The 19890-nt window shown below is 32.7% G+C and overlaps 1 protein-coding gene across 6 annotated transcripts in view; it reads left to right on the top strand.

The window, feature by feature from the left end:
* Nachra7 (nicotinic acetylcholine receptor alpha7 subunit) overlaps positions 1-19890 on the top strand; it is a 195488-nt gene that overhangs the window by 165319 nt on the left and 10279 nt on the right. For 5 of the 6 annotated variants that reach the window (XM_083104945.1, XM_083104949.1, XM_083104946.1 and 2 more), the window contains 7 exons: positions 10297-10477; positions 12826-12901; positions 14708-14902; positions 17113-17199; positions 17802-17911; positions 18954-19062; positions 19321-19721. In XM_083104945.1, coding sequence (XP_082961071.1) covers positions 10297-10477; positions 12826-12901; positions 14708-14902; positions 17113-17199; positions 17802-17911; positions 18954-19062; positions 19321-19721 — 1159 coding nt within the window. Of the gene's footprint in view, positions 1-1162; positions 1228-10296; positions 10478-12825; positions 12902-14707; positions 14903-17112; positions 17200-17801; positions 17912-18953; positions 19063-19320; positions 19722-19890 lie in introns of those variants that run through there. The other variant, XM_083104950.1, reaches the window with a different exon arrangement.

Genomic DNA, 19890 nt, shown 5'->3' with positions numbered 1-19890 from the left:
TGTTAAATTATTATATTTATTGTTAAATAAATTTAGACAAACACTTGATACATAAAAATGTTTCATTTTACATTCATTATAATTATATATTATTTGTTGTGCTATACAACTATATCGCTGAAGCAAAAACAATTAGTTTTGCAAGTAATACATAAATTACCTTTAATTATAGTTGCTTCGCCATCCGATGCCTTCTTAACCTCCTCCTCCTCTCTCATCCCTTTGTCGCTGTTCCTTCGTAGCACTCGTAAAAACACATTAATTATTGTCCCGCGCTCACTAATCACTGAAACACGACGAACGCGCGATACTTTAATCAGCACTCCCGACGTTATTACAGACGCGATGCGCATTTTATTATACTGTAAAAAAGAATAATGCGAGAAATATGCTTGCACGATCCGTTCAATATACACGTCGTCTCGCGAGTTGACGGAAAATGACGAATTTCAAGCGGAAGGAACGCGCGGCCAATTCACACGCGCGCCTCATCACCCAGCGGGTGATCGTCGCTACACCTGTTGCTCCTAGGTACATTTTCTTCATATTTTGACTAACAAATAATATGTGCTCGTGCGTTTTACAAAGCATTCTTATTACCTCTAGTATTATATGTAAGACTAAAAATCTCAATTCGATAACTAAAGGTAAATATCCAGCCATAATATGAGAAAAATATAGCCTTTCCGATTGTCGCGCGTTAGACTTTGACTTTGAATAAGTCTCGTGAAATGTGCCTTCGATTAATTGCTGACAAATATTAGATTTGTATGTCAAAATTAATAAAGATTGCGTTTATACGTACTAATCATAATTGATACCGTTCACTCCGAAGTCCATTCTTTTCGTATTTATTTAATATTTATTTAATAGCGAGTATTTATTGAATAGTTATCGACTGTAAATGAGTGTCGGCAACTACGCACGATACGACGTATTATTGTCAGACGCACTAGTTCGTTAATTACGCATATTTTGATAAGAAATAATCGTATCTCGCGTCTCATGATACATGATACCTCTCGCGATCACATTCCGAGGGATAATACGCACCTACTCGCCCCCCTCTACCGCGCGAATGACAACAGCGGTCGAATGTAAACAGTAGCGCGCTACGTCACAGGTCAAAAAAACGCGCTCGGCGGCACAAAATATTTCTCGTACTATCAGTATCAATGTGTATACAAGAAACTGGATTTCGAAGCGAATGACGTCTACATATTATCAGTACGTATAGTCACACAATTATGTATATGTATAATTCATATTTTAATTAATTAATTAATTATTAATTGTGTAATAAGTAACTGCTTGCCATGAATATTTCTTTACCTAACCTAACCTACTTTTTCAAAATAACTTTACAATAACTTTGATAAATAAGTTATTTTTGCATATGTATTGTGTTTTATTTTGTAAATTAATGCCACTCGATTGAGAGTTATACATGCATATCAAAGCTTAATCGAGATATGTTACTTGAATTGTTTTAATGTTCATACTGCAATATAAATATATGTATGTATATATATTTTTAGATCTATGTATCTGTGTGTATGCGTGCGTGTGTAATGTGTGTTGGTGTATGTGTATGTGTCTATAAAGATATTTTTTGTCTCTATATATTTAAACTGATTTATATATCATCCAATTTCTTTTTGTTCTGTAACTATATATATTCATCCAAAAATGGGTCATAGTAAGAAGCTCGAGAAATCGATAAATTTTTCGCAAGTAGGTTAAATGCTTTATGCTTTATTAGAGTACTCTTGTGGTTTTCATCATATTGTACCTTCCTCGGCGATACGCATTACGCGCAATATGCAATTATGTGCCTTTGCTGTGAACGTAACTGCATAACTACTACCGAGATTAAAGTGCTCATCAAGAGATATAACTTGCCACAATTGCAATGTGCAATGTACGTAGGTTGATGAGATCTTCACATATCAAATACTCGTTTAAGAAATAAAGTTATCTCACAAAACATTGACATTTTTAAGAATTTTAAATTTATTATATCTAAGAAACAAATTTGTTGTCTCGAATTAGCGCATTATATGAAAACTAAAACTTATATACATATATAATCAATATAAATTATTGAGTTTCTATCATTTCGTGTTTATTTTTCTTGTACGAAAAGTTTCACTTTAACGTAGTCAAATCTTTGATATAAAAATCGAACGAATAAAAAATTGACGTTTCTATCGATACTAATAATAATAGTGGAAAACCGGAATATCGTTCACAACGTACAATTCAGTTTATGGAACAAAACAGAAATTGGCGGTTGTGGTAATTGCGAGATATTGAAAATAGGTTGTTTCCGATAGTCTGACAAGAATTATACCATATTAATCTGTCGGGAAATGCAATTGCCAATCTACTGGTTTCGCCTTGATTAAGTTTAATAGCACAGAATAAGCCATGGTCTTATTCACATCAAGAGAAAATCAACTTTTTATATAAAATAGCTCTTTAAGATTATATATACATATATTTATACAATATCAATAAAATAATATTATATATTATAAAAAATATAGTGTTATAATATAAAGATATTTAGAGTTAATTATTACAACGGTGTTCAAGAAATTTTTCACAGTAAGAAGAATGCTGTTACATTAATGGTTATTTAAACTTTATAACATGCTAATAAAAGCGTGAATGTAAATCTCGTTAAACATTAAACGGTAACTATATTTCTTTTGCGTAACTATGTATTAAATGCACAAAGACATATTATAGGTCTTTTCCACGCTATTTTTATGCTTATTTTTTATATCTCCACTAAAGAGTTAATTTTCCGAAAGGAAAGAATTCGAATATATGTATAATCTAGTCATTTCTCACCTTAAGACGTCAACAGAATCTCGGTCACGAGATGATCCTGCGAATATCTTTGCGAACTATCTTGATAGGAAAGACTGTGCCAAATGTCAGGCAATAACGGGATAATGCGATTACATCCGCAAAGGTAACATCGTACGAGTGAGTCTCAAATCGACAATGGCTTCATTGCCATCAGACGAAATGGCAATTTAATTCAGAATGCCGCGAGACGATAATTGCTGCAATTGCGGGAAATTTCTAATTATCGCCGGGACGCCGACAAATCAAGTAAAGTACAAGAATCAATAAAGTGTAGCAAAAACGTAATGAAACATTTGTCGAATACAAAAATTCAGGAACCATTAATTTCTCGTAATCGACAATTGCAAATTTATCGGTTTATAGTTAACAATGATAATCAATGGGTCTTGTTTCAGTATGACTTGTCTCGTTAGCGAATATTATGATTCACGAATTATTTAGATTTGAACAGAACGTAACTTTTACGCGGATTATTAATACTATATTAATAATATATCGATACATTTTGATCACAGAAATCTATTAAAAAAAAGTAAAATAAAATTTGGTGACAAAAACATGTGTTGATAATAAGAATATGATAATCCTGTTTTTCTGTTCTTTGTAGAACATTTGCAGTAATTGAAAATTAATTTAATAATGATACAATATATATTCTAAATATATTTTGCAACCATTAATTTTATCTCATAGTAATTGAAAAAGTACTTTCAATAGTCACTTATCACTTTACTCTATTTTCAATTCTTCGTCACAAGTCTTCGTAAGATGTCGTTTCATCAGATCTCAAGATTTGCACTATTTGTAATTTATTGATAAAAAGTTCAAAAATATTTAAAAAAGGTATATGTACGAGATTATAAAGTGCAAAAAATATTGAGATAGATGATAATAAATAAGATTTGAAATTAAATTTGTACGATTTAAGTTTTCTTCTTTTAAAAACTTTAGTGTTTTTTAAACGTGCTATTAATCAATTTACAGAACATAAAAAAATTCTCGAATTCTATCAAAATATAACTTCCGTAATACTGTAACATACATGCGGTATTAAATGTAGAATCGGCAAGATTGATCGTGTGGGTGAGCTGAACGAGTATAACGCTTACATTGCTTGCAAAATCAATATGCCCGCGTGGTCTTTTACCTCATACGTTCATTTATTACTCTCTTGTTTGCCGGTATCTCATGAGCGTGCATGTTAAACGAACGTTCGCACAAAGTAACGCGTAAACGGTCGACCCATTTTTCTGTTTCTCAACATTTTTTCGCATACATAACTTTTGTGCGAAAATGAAAACGATAAAACTGCGTGATAAAGCAATGCAAAAACAGAAAGCGGAAGATAATAACATACCGTAGCAATTTACGAGCTTTAATAATGGATCTTCTTATAGGCTGACGATATTCGGTTAAAATGTTTCAAGTTCAACGCATGCGATAAATCCATGTATATTGTTTCAAGTTCAACGCATGTGATAAATCTTTATTATTTTTTTTTTCATCTCTAATAAAAAAGTCATATAGACGCAAGAGAATTTAATTAAAGTAATCAAAAGTAAAAGAATGTAAATTAAAATTAATTTTTAAATTTTAAAATTAAATTCATGAAAATCGTGTACTATGTGCTACTTACACAAGGAAATGTGTGAATATAGATGACGATTTTTTATAGTAAGATTAAAGATTAAAGATTACATATTTAAATTATAAATAGTGATTTATCCATAAGATTTATAATAACGAGAACAGATGAAGAATGTATATATATATGTATAAAAATAATATTTAATATATGTATATAATATATAATGTATAATATATAATATTTAATATATAATATATAATATATGTATAAGAGAGAATTAAAATAGATGTGGACATATACAATAAAAAATAGCTAAAGTGCGATAATAATATTGCTAAAATAAAATTTACTTGATCACGAGAAAGGAAAAGTAACAATATTGAAAACTCATCTATATTTTCATAATCTTCATACTTATGTTTACTTCCTAAAATGCGAATTTGTGCAAAATTGCACATTACATTACAGAAATCCGTTATCGATGATAAAAAATCGAAGCAAAAATTCATCCAAACGAAAACGTCCAGTACGTTCTTTGGTTTATGCGATTTATTGGGTGACAAAAACAAAACGAAAGACGAAACACCCTTCGTTATCGATGGCGATGGCAATGGTGGGTGTGGCACTGGGTACTGCGCGGGATGCACTCGAGATGATTTTGCGGGGTAGTGAGTACGAGACGAGTGGTATAGAGGGTAGATCCGAAAAGAATGAAATAACGGACTGGGTTGCGGCCAACTGGCCGTGTTCCAACCAATCCTTTGTCGTTCGGATGCGACTGAGACTGTATTATGTATACCGTTCAACCGCCTTATATTCGTAGAATTGCCCCGTTGCATCCCATTCAAAATCATATTTCTCTGCGAGATTGCGAGCAACTAAGGGCGAGAAAGGAATAAGGCGTGTAGAATGAGCGTGAATCGATCCGAACGAGAGTCTCGTGACGTTTTACATCGAGCGTTTGCAGCTCGAGAAATTATGTTCGCTCCAACTAGAAATACAATTACGCGAACGAAAAAGTTTCGATAGCATATTTTGTAACTTCAATGCTAGAATCGAGTATCTCTTAAGTCATGTATTTGCTTTTGCGATTTTCGTCAAGAATCATGACTGGAGATAAAATTCAGGATGAAACTTCTTTTCAATGATCCATATATATAGACTTCTCTTGCAACTTTTACAATTCGCAAATAATATTCCTGAAGTTATATATTTTTGCATCTCGAGATATTCGTACTTTCAAATATTAAAAATACAAAAATGTTCTATGGACTTTAACGCCATTCAACAGTTAGTATAACTTTTGCACTGATTCAATACTTTATTGCCGCATTCTCGAGTACATATATTCATAATCGCACGTCTGAGCGATTTTCATTCACGATTATGCTTTCTCCTCAGACGGTGGCTCCCAAAGGAGCGATTAAGAAACGGAAAGAATGAAGAATGATGTTTTATATATATATATATATATATATGTATATATATATATATATATATATATATATATATATATATTTGAGAGTGGGTGAATCGATTTGTAGAAACTTCGAGACTATTTCATTAAGAATTCCAGAACGGTATTCGAAACGTTGCTATCGTGATAACGGGTTCATCTTTACGATAAGTAATACGGTGCACGTGGGAGTATCGAGTGAACTCGATGTAAATGAAGGAAATTTGATAGTTAATTTTATTGGGAAAAGTTGTAACAATCATATAATTTCAGAAAATTTACATTGTATATATATACATTTCTATAAATTTTATATACATTTCTATAATTAAATATAAAACAGCTTTTATATTTATAATCTTTTATTATAATTTATAGTATTATTGTGTACAATTGCATAAATATATAAATCACATTTTTAATTACAAGACAAAAGTATTTACGTACAGAATCTATGTATAATATTTATGTAAAACATAAATGTATCTGTTATTAATTAATTGATTTTTTGCGATGTCATCGTTATTATTTAATTAATTTAAATCATAAATCAATTTTATGAATGAAACCTAGAAAAAGATTTGAAACTTTTATGACAACAGAATTACATATGATACATACACACATATTATTATTATTGAATAAATGTTAATTAGATAAGTAGCCATTCGCCAGAGGCAAAATTATCAAATAATTAATATTAAACCGCAAGTTTTAAATATGTAGGAATTAATTGGCAATGATTATAATAATAAGAAATAAGAAAATAAATTATCAACAATTTGCAAATAAATATTATAAAAGTGTTTACAAAAAAATGGAAATTTTCATCATAAATAAATATGCTTTCTTGTTGAAAGTCGTATTACTCATTGATATACTATTCTTGCGGGAGAAATAGGGATGGCATAGTAACGCCTCGAGAATGAACGATCCACCTCGATTCATGGAAATCTCGTGACGATTTCATTAAGTATTCGAGAGGGAGAACCTGAGGTTACCTCTTCTCATTATTAAGTGGAGCACATCCGAAATTGTCAGAGAATATAGTCAAAGCGCTGACAAAAATCTTTTCTGTAATATTTTAGAAAACAGCGTTATATCATTTTATTCTTAAATTATAGGATATATGTAACAATTATTCCGTATCATAATTATAAATTTTTTTATATTAAAGAAAATGAGTTTTATTAAAACTCTTAAAACTTTCGGTAGATATTAAACAAATGTAGCATTTAACAGTACTTTTAAATTAAATATGGCACGGAATTACATTTGTTATTTTCCCAGATAAAAAATGATAATCAAGTGAAAATGTAATCTAGTTTAGAAGAATCTTAAATTAAAATCTCACAGTGTGCTTGTTCTCATAATATTCGCGCTGTCGCACGAAATAAACAATAAGTTTACGAAGAATTTCCGACCAAGACGATTTTATTAACTGAATGGTGAAATATTTTTTTTTGTTCTTATCATTTCCTGGAATAAGTTGCGGTTCATTTTAAGATTACATAAAAATAATGCAACAAAATGCGGTGATGCTACAAAGATGTAGCCTCAAGAATTCCGCAAGCGAACTTCTCTTAGATCGTTCTCGTTATCACACAAGGCACGCACTCAAGGTAGAATACTCTATTTTGTACAATGTAACGCGGTTTGAGTGCGCCGACCTTTCCTACAAATATTTTCTCGCCAAGTGAGTTCGTATACGCCTGATTAAATAAAGAAAACCTAATATACGGCGCGTATTATTAAAAAACTAAGTCTAATAGAAGTAGATAGTATAATAGAATTTTTCTTCCGAGGCCGGTACTCTACAAAATGATTTATTTTTAATGCATAGATCAAGCATATAATAAAGCGCGCGATGTATTGAAATTAATTTGCATTTTAACACTACTCATTTGTATTTACATATTTTAATTATTACTTTAATGCTAAACTGGTTTATCTCTGAATTATCTAAAGTAAATGTTTTGATCGACGATTCCAAGTACAAAAATAATCTCGTATTCGTTAATAGGCTTCAATTAGAAGTCAATAAATCAAGGTGTATTAATTGAGAGTTTCTTTATTAATTATTACATTAATTTAAATATTCGTTCGAATAGACAGTTATCATTCTAATTGACACTTTGTATACAAATCTGCGCACATTATTAAGTGAACAGAAAGCCAGCCATCATGAGAAATCGTTAGGAAATTAAAAATTTCTGCATAATTCTAAATTAACGGGATAATCAAGACAAGAATGAAGTGGCATATGATGAAAAGAAATTTAATTAAACTATCTTCCTTTACGTATTTTATGCGATTTGCTCTAGTAATGAAAACTGTTGAGTTTTTTTTCTATAGCGCAAACACATAAAAAATAGTCAATTCTCTCTGGTGGGAACTGCAAAAATAATTGCGTCAATTGACGTCCGACTATATAGGAAAACTTGGCGGTTGTCCTGTTAGTTAACGCAAATGGAACAGAATCGAAAGGGGTGTAGGACAAACGAGGTAGGACGTCAAAGGCCTGGGGTAGATTCGTCCATAATTAGCTCCTGCTAGTCTATTCGAGTCTGCTTTAACGTGACGCCGTCTGGAAGTTTAATCGTACGTCGTCGTAAGTTACGGTAAATCCAAGTAGAGAAGGGACGAGAATTTGTTTCTAGTAGACATCTTAAGTAAATATATAATGAAATCGAAGAAAATATACTTTCCTTTGAGGAGGAGATTTCTGTGATATATTCTTCTCACTTTTTGAATTTTAATTAAATATTAATTGTCGTGTTAACGATAATCTACAAGAATAAAATAGAAATTTTATTTGACTAGTCGTAGATTGTCGTAATTATAGTTAAATTTATAGATTATACATAAACGCTGATAGTTTTTGTCCATATTATAGGATTATAAATAACATGTTTAATTAATCTCACTATTTTTGTGAAGAAAATGTTACTTACATCAGTAAAAAGTATACTTACGTCAGTGTGTAAATATTTAAAATGTTGCCTAATACCACAATTTATTCAAAATTATATTTGCATTTTCAATCTTGCAATTGTGCGACATGAAAGCTCATTCTTAAGCTTTTGTACGAGAAACTGAATTTTCTATAAAAATTCTCTTCCACAATCTAAATTTTGAAGAATATTCCGCAAAAATAATGTTTGCTTTCGCAGTAATTTATTTTACTCTCTCTGCACGAGATGTCAGGATATATTGCACACTTAAATGCCACTCTACAGTTACGATGGCGGCTCGTTTTTACAACGACTATTTATTGTCAACATATTTTCTGAACATGTATAGCGAAATTCCAGAGCAATTGATCATCGATAGCACAACATTTAATGAATCTAAATTGATATGTCAATATCTACAAAAATATAACTTGATATTAATAAAATTGTTAATGTATAAATTTATTTTTATAGAAAAAGTCCATTTGAATTTATTGTAACTTGCAAAGTTATATTTATAATTAAGATTATTATTATATTGCATTATTCGTTTACAATAATTGTTTATTAGTTTATTTATTATAATAATTGCAAAAAAATTATGCTTTTTGTGCGAGTTTAATAAATTAGAATTGGTCATGTAGAATTAGAAATATGTCATTATTTTTTACATCAGTTAAGTAATTTTGCGAATAGACATTAACATACAAGATTGAATTAATTGCATCGTATATTAATTATAAAAGAGTAGAGGTAGTCGTTGCTTCCCTTCGTAACGGGGCAGCATTAGGGACAACTGAATTATCTCTAAATTATTACAGAGAAGGGATAAACCGACGGGTTTACTTCGGGGACATCAATGCTGATATTAGGTTTTACGTTCACATGTTCTGCAATATTGTCCAGTCTCTTGAGCAAAGAAAAACAAATGTTTCACACGTGTTCAGGAATTATCTTAATCATAAAAAATGCGCGCGTTTGACACAATAAAATTAAACAAAGAATTATTGTAACTAGCACCGTTGAAATGTCACGAGATTACATTAATAATAAGGACTTCTCTCTCTCCGTATAATAAATAATAAAGTTAGTAAAAAAATAAGAAAGAGACAATTTCCATCAAAATATAATAAATGTAATAAAAAATATATTTTTTCCATGGTACATTTTTATGCCTTATATTTTCCAATGTAAAAAAATTGTAATAAAGTAATTATGTTGTTCCAATTTTTATCAAGCATATGTAGCAATAATTAAACACATCCAACTTTATTTTCTTAAATGAAACAAATGTCTAAAATTCTTGAAAATCTATAAATTAATTTAATTAGTTTTCGTCTTTAGCGAAATCGAATCGAGCGATTAAATCTGCTACATTTTATCAATGAAAGATTAACGTGAATCGTTGTTTCTTATAGCGCCGACGAGGGCTTTGACGGCACTTATCCGACGAACGTCGTTGTAAAGAACAATGGGACCTGCTTGTACGTGCCACCCGGTATATTCAAGAGCACTTGCAAGATAGACATTACCTGGTTTCCCTTTGATGATCAGCGCTGCGAGATGAAATTCGGCTCCTGGACGTACGACGGCTTTCAGGTGAGCATAGGGGATAGGCATTATCGGAATTGGGTCAGCCAATCGTCGTTCCCTGATATGTTCGCTCGACATTGACGTCGAACTTACGAATTTTCCAATCTGTCGGAAGCACGTCGGCACTTCTCGTCGATACGCGAGACGCGGAAATAATTTAAAGCGACGGCGTCGAAGAGTTTGATTAGCGCTCGAGAACGGGCGGGAGAGAGAAAGAGAAGGAGAAGAGAGAATCTTCACTGTTTGCCAATGCAAGATTTGTTCGTGAGAACATTCCATGAAATTCCTAAGAACGGAGCGGAAGTAAAGTACTCCGATCGCGCAACGGCTGCGCATTTTCCGCCATCCCCGACAAGTCGAGTTAGCGTTCTTGAAAGTGTTCTTGCGCCCGTTTCTCTCAAGTACATCGAATGATTATTTATTTCGATCAAAAATATGATGTACGATTTTCTATACGAAATGATAAATATATAAAGAAAGAGACAGATAAAAAGAGAGCGTAATAAATAATTTCTTTCTACAATGTAATTGAACGATGAAGCCAATTTATATTTTGACATTTTTGTTTTAGGAAAAAAATTATCTTGGTTTTTTTAAATTATTATCTCAGCCACGCGAAATATCAGTATGATGTAAATTTTTTCATTTTTATATCTTGTTAATTTCTTTTTATCGGAATTTTTCGTGGGAACATCAATATGCACGCATATTCTGGAGCATTTTCTGGAAAATGTTCAAGAAATATGGCTATTCCTACGCATTCTAGGAATACCGCAACGGGCATAAAATGCATTTGGCATTTCGTCGAAACATCACTAACAGCGTGGGCAGCAAACGCCATTTCAGGGTGAATTGCAGGAAATTTGAGAATTGTGGGAGATATGTTTAGAGGACAATGAATGTGAGAACAATATCTAAAATTTCCACCTACCTTTTATTATCGCTAATTTATTCTTACAGTTCAATATATGTAAAGAAAAAATATTTTTAATGTTTTCAAATTTTAAATGAATATTATGAAAATAATTATATATTATTTTAAAGAATTTTGTAAAAAAAATGAAAGAATTTATATAATAATTTTTAAACCACAATTTGTGTATAAAAAATGTTAAATTAAAACAAATTGATAAGAAAATATAAATAATTAGATAATCAATAAATAATTAAACATTAATAATTTATAAAATTACATTTTGTAACAAGATAATATTTTTCGATTTATATGTTAATATTTTTTATAAAAGAGATATGAAATTGATGATAGAACCTCTCTCTCTCTTTCTCTCTGTCTCTCTCTCTCTTTGTATACTTAAAAAAATATATTTAGTTTCTTAAAAAATGATTGCTGTATAGCTGAATAACATGAAGATATTATCTGATTATGATAATTATAATATTGCTGTTATAATGACAAAAGTTTAACACCGTTTCTCGTGGTAACATGCGTTTCTACCATACGACTAATGCATGCGGCGAGTTTAATTGTTGAGCGTGCAACTTCGGAATAATTAAAATTCAAGATGCGAATTACACGGTGCCGGGCAATTCGAGAACGCTCGGGGGTTCATTAAGAAAGACAATAAGCAGAACGTAATTGAAGCGCGACGCAAAAGCAAGAGAGACAACGAAATTCGCCATGATTTTCCCGAGCTCGGTTCGATCAATTGAATACGAACGAAATGCAAAACAGACTTTTCGATTTAATCGTCCATTCTCACTTAACAATTCGCACCCAGATATTAATTCACCGTAAATTGCGCCCAAACGTCAACGAGAAAAAAAATTTCGCTTCAATATTCAAACGCGCAGAAATTGCGAAAGATTGCGAGAGCTTCATATTGGCCAACGTAAATATGCATGAATTCATATGAGTTACATCAACAAAACTGTACAAAGTCGACTATATGAAATGAAAATCCTGACAGGGTAATTTTATCACAAATAACAATATTATTTAGATACATTATATATTATATATATTTTTTTATTCTGAATCTTTCTCTTTCTTTCATTTAATTAAGCTAATTTCTTAAATTGATTACATATATGTATTTGGTGCAAATAAATAAGAACATTTTCAAATATTTTTAAAAATAAGATATAATTTAATTAAAAAATATCCCAGAAATGATACGGTTAATATTAATGACAAATTAATTTTAAAGTACTTTGTAAACATCCAAAAAACTCAATTCTTATCCGTTTTAATAAATTTCATGACGTTTCTTTTAAATAATAAATTGCCGTATCATTCATTAGATTTTTCCGTCCTTATGAAACAAAACAATTGTCTTACATGCAGTGCGATTGCAATAAGTTTTCTCTAATCGACCGTCATAAATTGTCGACAGTTGGATCTGCAGCTGCAGGACGAGACCGGGGGTGACATCAGTAGTTTCATCACTAACGGCGAGTGGGATCTGTTGGGTGAGTTTTTACAGTCCTTATCGAAGGGGACTGTCGCCACGCCCGGATAGTTTGCACCGAAAGTGATTCCCGGCCGATTAGCAATTCTAAAGTCTTGCACGGCCACGGGCGGATGATCAATCGTTTCGCAAATCGGAAACGGTATTGATCCTTGCTTTGTCCCTGTCAAAATTGCCTGTATCTGGGTCAAACGGGGAGGAGGAGAAGAGACACGGCGCGATTCCCTTCGCGCGCGCCCCAAGTTTAGTGTTTTCGTTGGTGAATACACACAGGCGATCGGTAAAGTGTCGGAATTACAACGAAGCGTCTCATTTGAAAAGCGAATACTAGTTTGTCACAATCCTTGAATAATTACCTGAGAATTTATTGAAAATTAAAGTTTAAGTTATAGTTTTCCACTCGCAAATATTTATATAACATTTTTCATTGTGGATATTTATTTTAACATATATAGATTGGTAGATATGCGTATACACAATTTACGCGAAATTTTTGTTTCAATCCGTAAATAAAATATTCCTTTGTATTAATTTTATTCTAATGTCAATAATTCAAAAAATTAGTTTTCGCATATATCAAAAATCAACTTGTGTTTAAATCGACATTTACATGCTGTCGATTACAATCATACAATCTAGAAAATAAATTTTATTTTTTCGGAATCCGCTTTCAATGGACATCTGATCCCTGTCAAATTTCAAAATTTACTAGACTATATATTTTAGTACGATTTAATAAAATGATATAAAATTTAATTTTGATTATTAACAACTTTCGATTAATAGTATTTATAATAAAGAAAAATTATAATTATTTTCTATTGTTTAATTACATATGTAGGTTATCAAAATGTAAGTTTAAAAATAAACTCATGTTTGTATGGAATGCATGTAGTACAACTTTATATTGGAAATGCAGCACAAAAATAGAAACATTTGGTTTATTTTTCGGGAAGAGAACATCATAATTATGATGTATACGATCATATGTCACTTGATAATCGTTACGGGTAAATTCGAGAGATGCACGCACACGTAGAGTCTTTATCGTTACTCTAATGCAAGAGCAAGAACATTTGCTTCCCATATCTCGTGTATCTCTCGAAAAATTGTACGATGCATTACGCGTGGGAATAGCGTAGGTCGGTGTACACGTGTAATGTATGTGCCCAAATTATGAGACTCGCGGTAGAAATGTATCTTAAGTAACTACGGCTGCAGCAGAGCGCACCGTTTTGTACCCGGAGGAATAGCGTAAGATAGAATCCGTCCGTTTTTCTCTGCCCTGTTACACGAGATAATTCAAGGGAGTAGAGTAGAGGAATTTTTCGCTTCCGGCAATCTTTTGTTACGCTCGACAGCGCATTTCGTTTTATTGACAGTATCGATTATTTCTACACGTGTGCGCGACGTCATAAGTGTAAGCGCTAAATTAAATATCCGTTTGAGAATTTTAATTTGAATAAAAATTTCAAGTGCATTCGCTATTGAGAGCCATTCACGAAGCGGTGAAAAAATTATTCGCTCGAAATGTTAGTTGGATATTGCTATCCATTAGCTTTTCGATCTTAAAGCCACTTTATCCACTTCTCAATTCCGAAATAGCGAGCTTCTGTTTCAATATTTAACAATATATAAACTCTAATAATATGCATGATTTTTATATATTTTTATCTAGAAAAATATGGAAAGATTATTACATTTTTTTTCTCATAACTCTGGCTGTTTGTTTTCACGATTAAAAGTTACGTTAACATAAAAAAAATAATATATTGATATAATACTAATGTCCATTTCTCTATCTTAGGGGTACCTGGTAAGAGGAACGAAATCTACTACAATTGCTGCCCGGAACCGTACATAGACATCACTTTTGTCGTCATCATCAGAAGACGCACACTCTACTACTTTTTCAACCTGATCGTGCCGTGCGTTTTAATTGCCAGCATGGCCGTCCTCGGGTTCACCCTGCCGCCCGATTCCGGCGAGAAGCTCTCCCTCGGCAAGTTTCAACTCGATGCAAAACTCGCACTATTCCCTTCTCGACAGTTCGTAAATTCGAGCTCTCGCGATTAGGCACGTCCCTGTTTGTTAAGAACATCTGACATTTACGCGATTAGGTTCGACCTACTTCCGGCGGATCCCCCCGCATCCGGATGCCGCGCCGGGAAGAAACTATTCCCCGCGTCGCCGTGAGTTTCTTCCGCAATCAAATACCGCGGGGACTTTATCGAGTTTCGACGTGGAAATTAGAACCGGTAAAATTCCGTATGTACTATACGAAAACTCGAGTCCAAACTTTACGCGAATATGATTTCGCATCACCGCGCAATTCAATAAAGAACGATCGAATATTGATTATACGAGTTCTGTATCAAATTGAGATGAACAAGTTGAGATTCACTTCTATAACATTAATTTTATATATGCAAATTTATATTTTTTATACAGCACGTTTGTAACATTAACTTTCTAAGGACAAATTTCCTCGAACATGAAAAATTTTTTAAATTCCGTTTTTTGTTAAATATAAAAATTAATTTTTATATAATTAATTTATTAAATTTATGTTTATATTTGTATGATTTTTTTCTCCACTACTTTTTACTGAACTTTTCAACAATTTTCCATTTTCTCTAAAAATAACTAAGAAGTTTATCGAATTAAATCAAAATGAAAAATCTATAATGGCAAATAATTGATTGGTGATGATTAATTTGATAGAGAATTTCCCAACAGAAAAAGTATAAATAATGTAGCTTTATTGCCGACATGCTTAAGACATGCAATAAAGTGATTCTAGACTTTCTCTTGCACGCGTAGTTGTAATGTCATTATGGATGTAGAGGCACGGATAGAAAATGATTACGTTAGCGCTATCCATGACACAATTTATTTCATTGTTATCTTGTAAGTGTGGTAGTCTTGGAATTCACCGAGAAGCCGGATGCTCGGTAGAAATTTTGCCTCCTACAGCTCGAATCCACTCAGCTGCATAATTCCGATTCCTTACCTCCCCTCACCTCGCACAACCGTGTAAACGCTCCCGTGATTAGAGTCATGCACTGAAGTTTGCTAAGCGCATCGAGCGTTTACGCGATTAGATTTCCCCTCGATCCCGATTGAAACGACGTCCCGGCGCGCGAACTTCGGCGAGCCTTCTATTCAGGATGTCGAGTTTCTTCGAGCGTGGAAGCGCGTTACTGTGAATCTCCATCGAATTCGGAAGCGATCGCGACAATCACCATCGCCGACGCGGAGATACGGCGACAATGGAATGACAATGTCGAGCAATTGCAATCGTCTCCGTTGCGAATTCCTTCGAAGCTCGTAGCTATTCATAGATCGAGATATGATAATAACGTCTCTCCACAACAATGTCGCCCTATAGCGATCATCTTAACATTTATAAATAGGACGATATGTAATTTTTCCAATAATAATCCTTTTTCAGAATTGATTATTGATTTAGAAATTAATTAAAAATATATATATCTCATTTTATTAGCCAAATTGTCTTAGTGACCTCAATGTGATGCAAATTCTCGGAAATAATAGAAGAAATGAAAACGTTCCATTCTGAGAGAAAATGAAACAAGCAGGAAAAAACAATATTCTTTAACCGCAATTGATCTTCGCGTCTCTAAGGGATTTAAGAGCACTTTTCAACGCGTTATATCACGAGCTTCGAGAAAACTCGAGTAACATCTGATATTTAGATGAGGCACCTGCCGCGACGTTTTGAAAGTCTAAATAATTTGAAAGCGCCTCCTTAACGCGACGTCGCAGTTCGCGAATGAGTTCAAAGCCCGAGCACAGTGACGGATTAAGATACTTTAGATTCTGCATGAGCACGTCATTTTCAAAGACTTTTATTTAAGATGTTTAATAAAATTAAAAAAAAACAAAAATGTTATACTATTTATTTTTAATTTACATTACTTTTATATTAAATACAAAATTTTTAATGATTATATTATTTCCTCAAGAAATTAAAAACTAGAAATATAAGGAGTATTTTTGCGACTGTCTGTTACTGCGTTCGTGGCGACGAGGTCGGAGACACTTTGAGATGAAACTCGAAGCACCTTCAACATGGTGTTGTTACGCATTGAAGGCTCTTCGAGCGTTCAAGGGCCGAGAGTTAATCTCGCTTGGCCACCTCTTCGAAGCACTCGATAATTAATCGAAGCCAACGAACCTCTTTTATAGGAGTAACCATCCTCTTGTCCCTCACTGTGTTCCTGAATATGGTTGCCGAGACAATGCCGGCGACATCTGACGCTGTACCGCTTTTAGGTAAGCTCGATTTAATTGATTTTCAATATGATTAATTTTTCAATATGAGAAAGCAGAGCGTGACTGATCACCTATATCGTGAAAACCATTTGAGTGGAAAAAGATAGGGAAAGAAGGAACGAAGGGTTTATCTTTGCACTCTTCTAGGATGTGCTCCCCGATTGTGAAACACCTGAGGCAAGAAGACATGCAATTAAATTTCATTGACTTATTATTGGAATTAATATGTTTTTCTAATTATCATATTATCATGTTATGTATTATTATATTGTTAATATATACCGTTTTATAATTTATAATTATAAAATAATTAAGAATAATTGAAAATTAATATAAATGTGATATTATTATCTATAATATTCGGATACTATTATCGCATAAATCATTGAGAGAGAATATAATTATATTTATTTGATATATATAAAGAGAAACGCGTGAATTCAACTAGTTTACTTAATACTTAAAGAGATCATGTCAAAATAACTAACAAGCTTTGAATTTTACACTAATCGGGCAATATTTAATATTAGAATTATCGCCTTGCTAATTTGGCTCATTTTCAAATCATGTTCTTATACTTAATGTACTCTCATACTTTTCAGGAACGTATTTCAATTGCATCATGTTTATGGTAGCCAGCAGCGTGGTCAGCACAATTCTCATCTTAAACTATCATCATCGGAATGCTGACTCCCACGAAATGTCTGAATGGGTAATTTACTTTGATTGATATCAAAGCGGATAACAACACTGCGGCCGTTATTTACTTAGTTGGCTAGCATTACAATGTGAAAATATAAGAAGCAAAGCATCGCAAGCTAGTTAATAACAAGTTAATTTATAGTTTTTTATTATTATTTACAAGAAATGTAAAAAATATAATTTATAAGAAACATATATACATATATATACATAATTTATTTATAAGATATTCTAAATTTAAAAATACAATTCATCGAGAATCGCATAAGTTATCAATAGCAAAATTGATAATAACTGAATAAAAATAATGAGACGAGACGAATAACTAAATTACTTTATTGTTATAAAATGAATCGGTTAAATTCATGTTAATATAACTTGTCAATGCAAAATCGATAGCTAACAATAACTTACACACAATTTTATTGAAGGTCTCTGATCTTGTTTGGCTAAATTTGATTTATCCGAGTAGATTTTTTAATTATTTTTAGAATTAATTAATATTATGTATTTTCTGGATTTATGTCTGTAAAATGTACTAGCCAAACAATTAATGTTACTTTTATTCGCGCAAGAGATACGACAAAAACAATTTTATTAAAATTCAATTTAATTCATTGCCGGCGCTATACGACTTCAGCAGGTATCGGCAGATAATTATGGTTTTAATTAAAATACAACGCCATCGCTGAGACCGATACATCGCTCTCTTTACATTCCGGATAAATCGGGAATTTTATAGGCGAATAATTAAGGGCCACTCCGCCGAATGGGCGCTGCAGTACTAAATCACGTTGCATTATCGAATTTCTCGTCAGACGTCATTTTAATTAGGATGTAAATTTTGGAGATTGATTACTTGCGCGATTAGATTTCCACAAGCGGAAGTTAACTTATGCGCGCACGCAAGTTAACTTGAATTAGTAAATGTAGCTTCCCTCTTGAAAGTCGGGCATTTTTGCGATTTTGGAAATTTGATCACATTATAGTAACGCCAATAAATAATTACGCATATTGAATTATTTTATTAATTAAAATGTATTAAATTACAGATTAGGGTAGTTTTCCTGTACTGGCTGCCCTGTCTACTTCGTATGTCGAGGCCAGTAACAGAAGAAGAAAAGGAAGTACAAAAATCTCAAAAGCCATCTCCGGTAACGGGTAAGATCATCTTAAAAGTAGAAAAAGAATTCCTTTTTAAATAGAAGCATGTTAATTAATTGAATTTAGGCAATCGCTGATCACAATATCGTTTATGTGAATATAATTTAATTAAGACTTCTTCTCATCAAAAGTGTACTTAACATGCATTTTCTTTCTAATGATTAATCCCCCCTCCCTCCACTGTATTAATAATTACATAATTACTATAATTATGCTCTATGTTAACGACTAACAATTTTTCTTTGGATATACCAGGTGCGAGCAAGTCATATGGCGATTTGGAGCTCCATCAGAGAAGTAGTAAATCCCTGTTGGCAAACGTCCTGGACCTGGACGACAACGCGTTGGCGTCTCACAATAATCTGCTGAACAACGTGTATAGCACGCCCGGGCCACATCACGCGCACGCGATGGGTCACGGTCACAGTCACATACACACGACGCCCCATCATCATCACAGCCACGCACCTACGACGCCGCACCATCAGCACGCGACGCCGCTGCCGCATTCATCGTACCCCGGCCACCAGATCTCGCATACGCCGCACCATCACCCACATCCCCAAGACGCGTCAGGGCCGCAGGTCGAAACGATACTCCAGAACGCGTGCTTCTGCGCTCGTTACGAGCTTGTGCTAATCCTGAAGGAAATTAAGGTTCGATCCAACGATTTGACGAGTGACCTGAAAAATCTTCAGAAATTATTTCTTTTAAATATATTTTGAGATTATTTAATTAATTTTATTTTATGGTCTAAAGACTCTAAAATTGTATAGTCGCAAAGTGAATAGAATGCAAAGCTTCAAACTTTTAGAATCAGCAAGT

Source organism: Camponotus vicinus, unplaced genomic scaffold (genome assembly GCF_025532165.1).
Source record: "Camponotus vicinus isolate PSW18456_S1 unplaced genomic scaffold, iyCamVici1.0 SCAF_7, whole genome shotgun sequence".
Taxonomy (NCBI): Eukaryota; Metazoa; Arthropoda; class Insecta; order Hymenoptera; family Formicidae; genus Camponotus; species Camponotus vicinus.
This window is presented reverse-complemented; position numbering and strand designations above follow the sequence as displayed.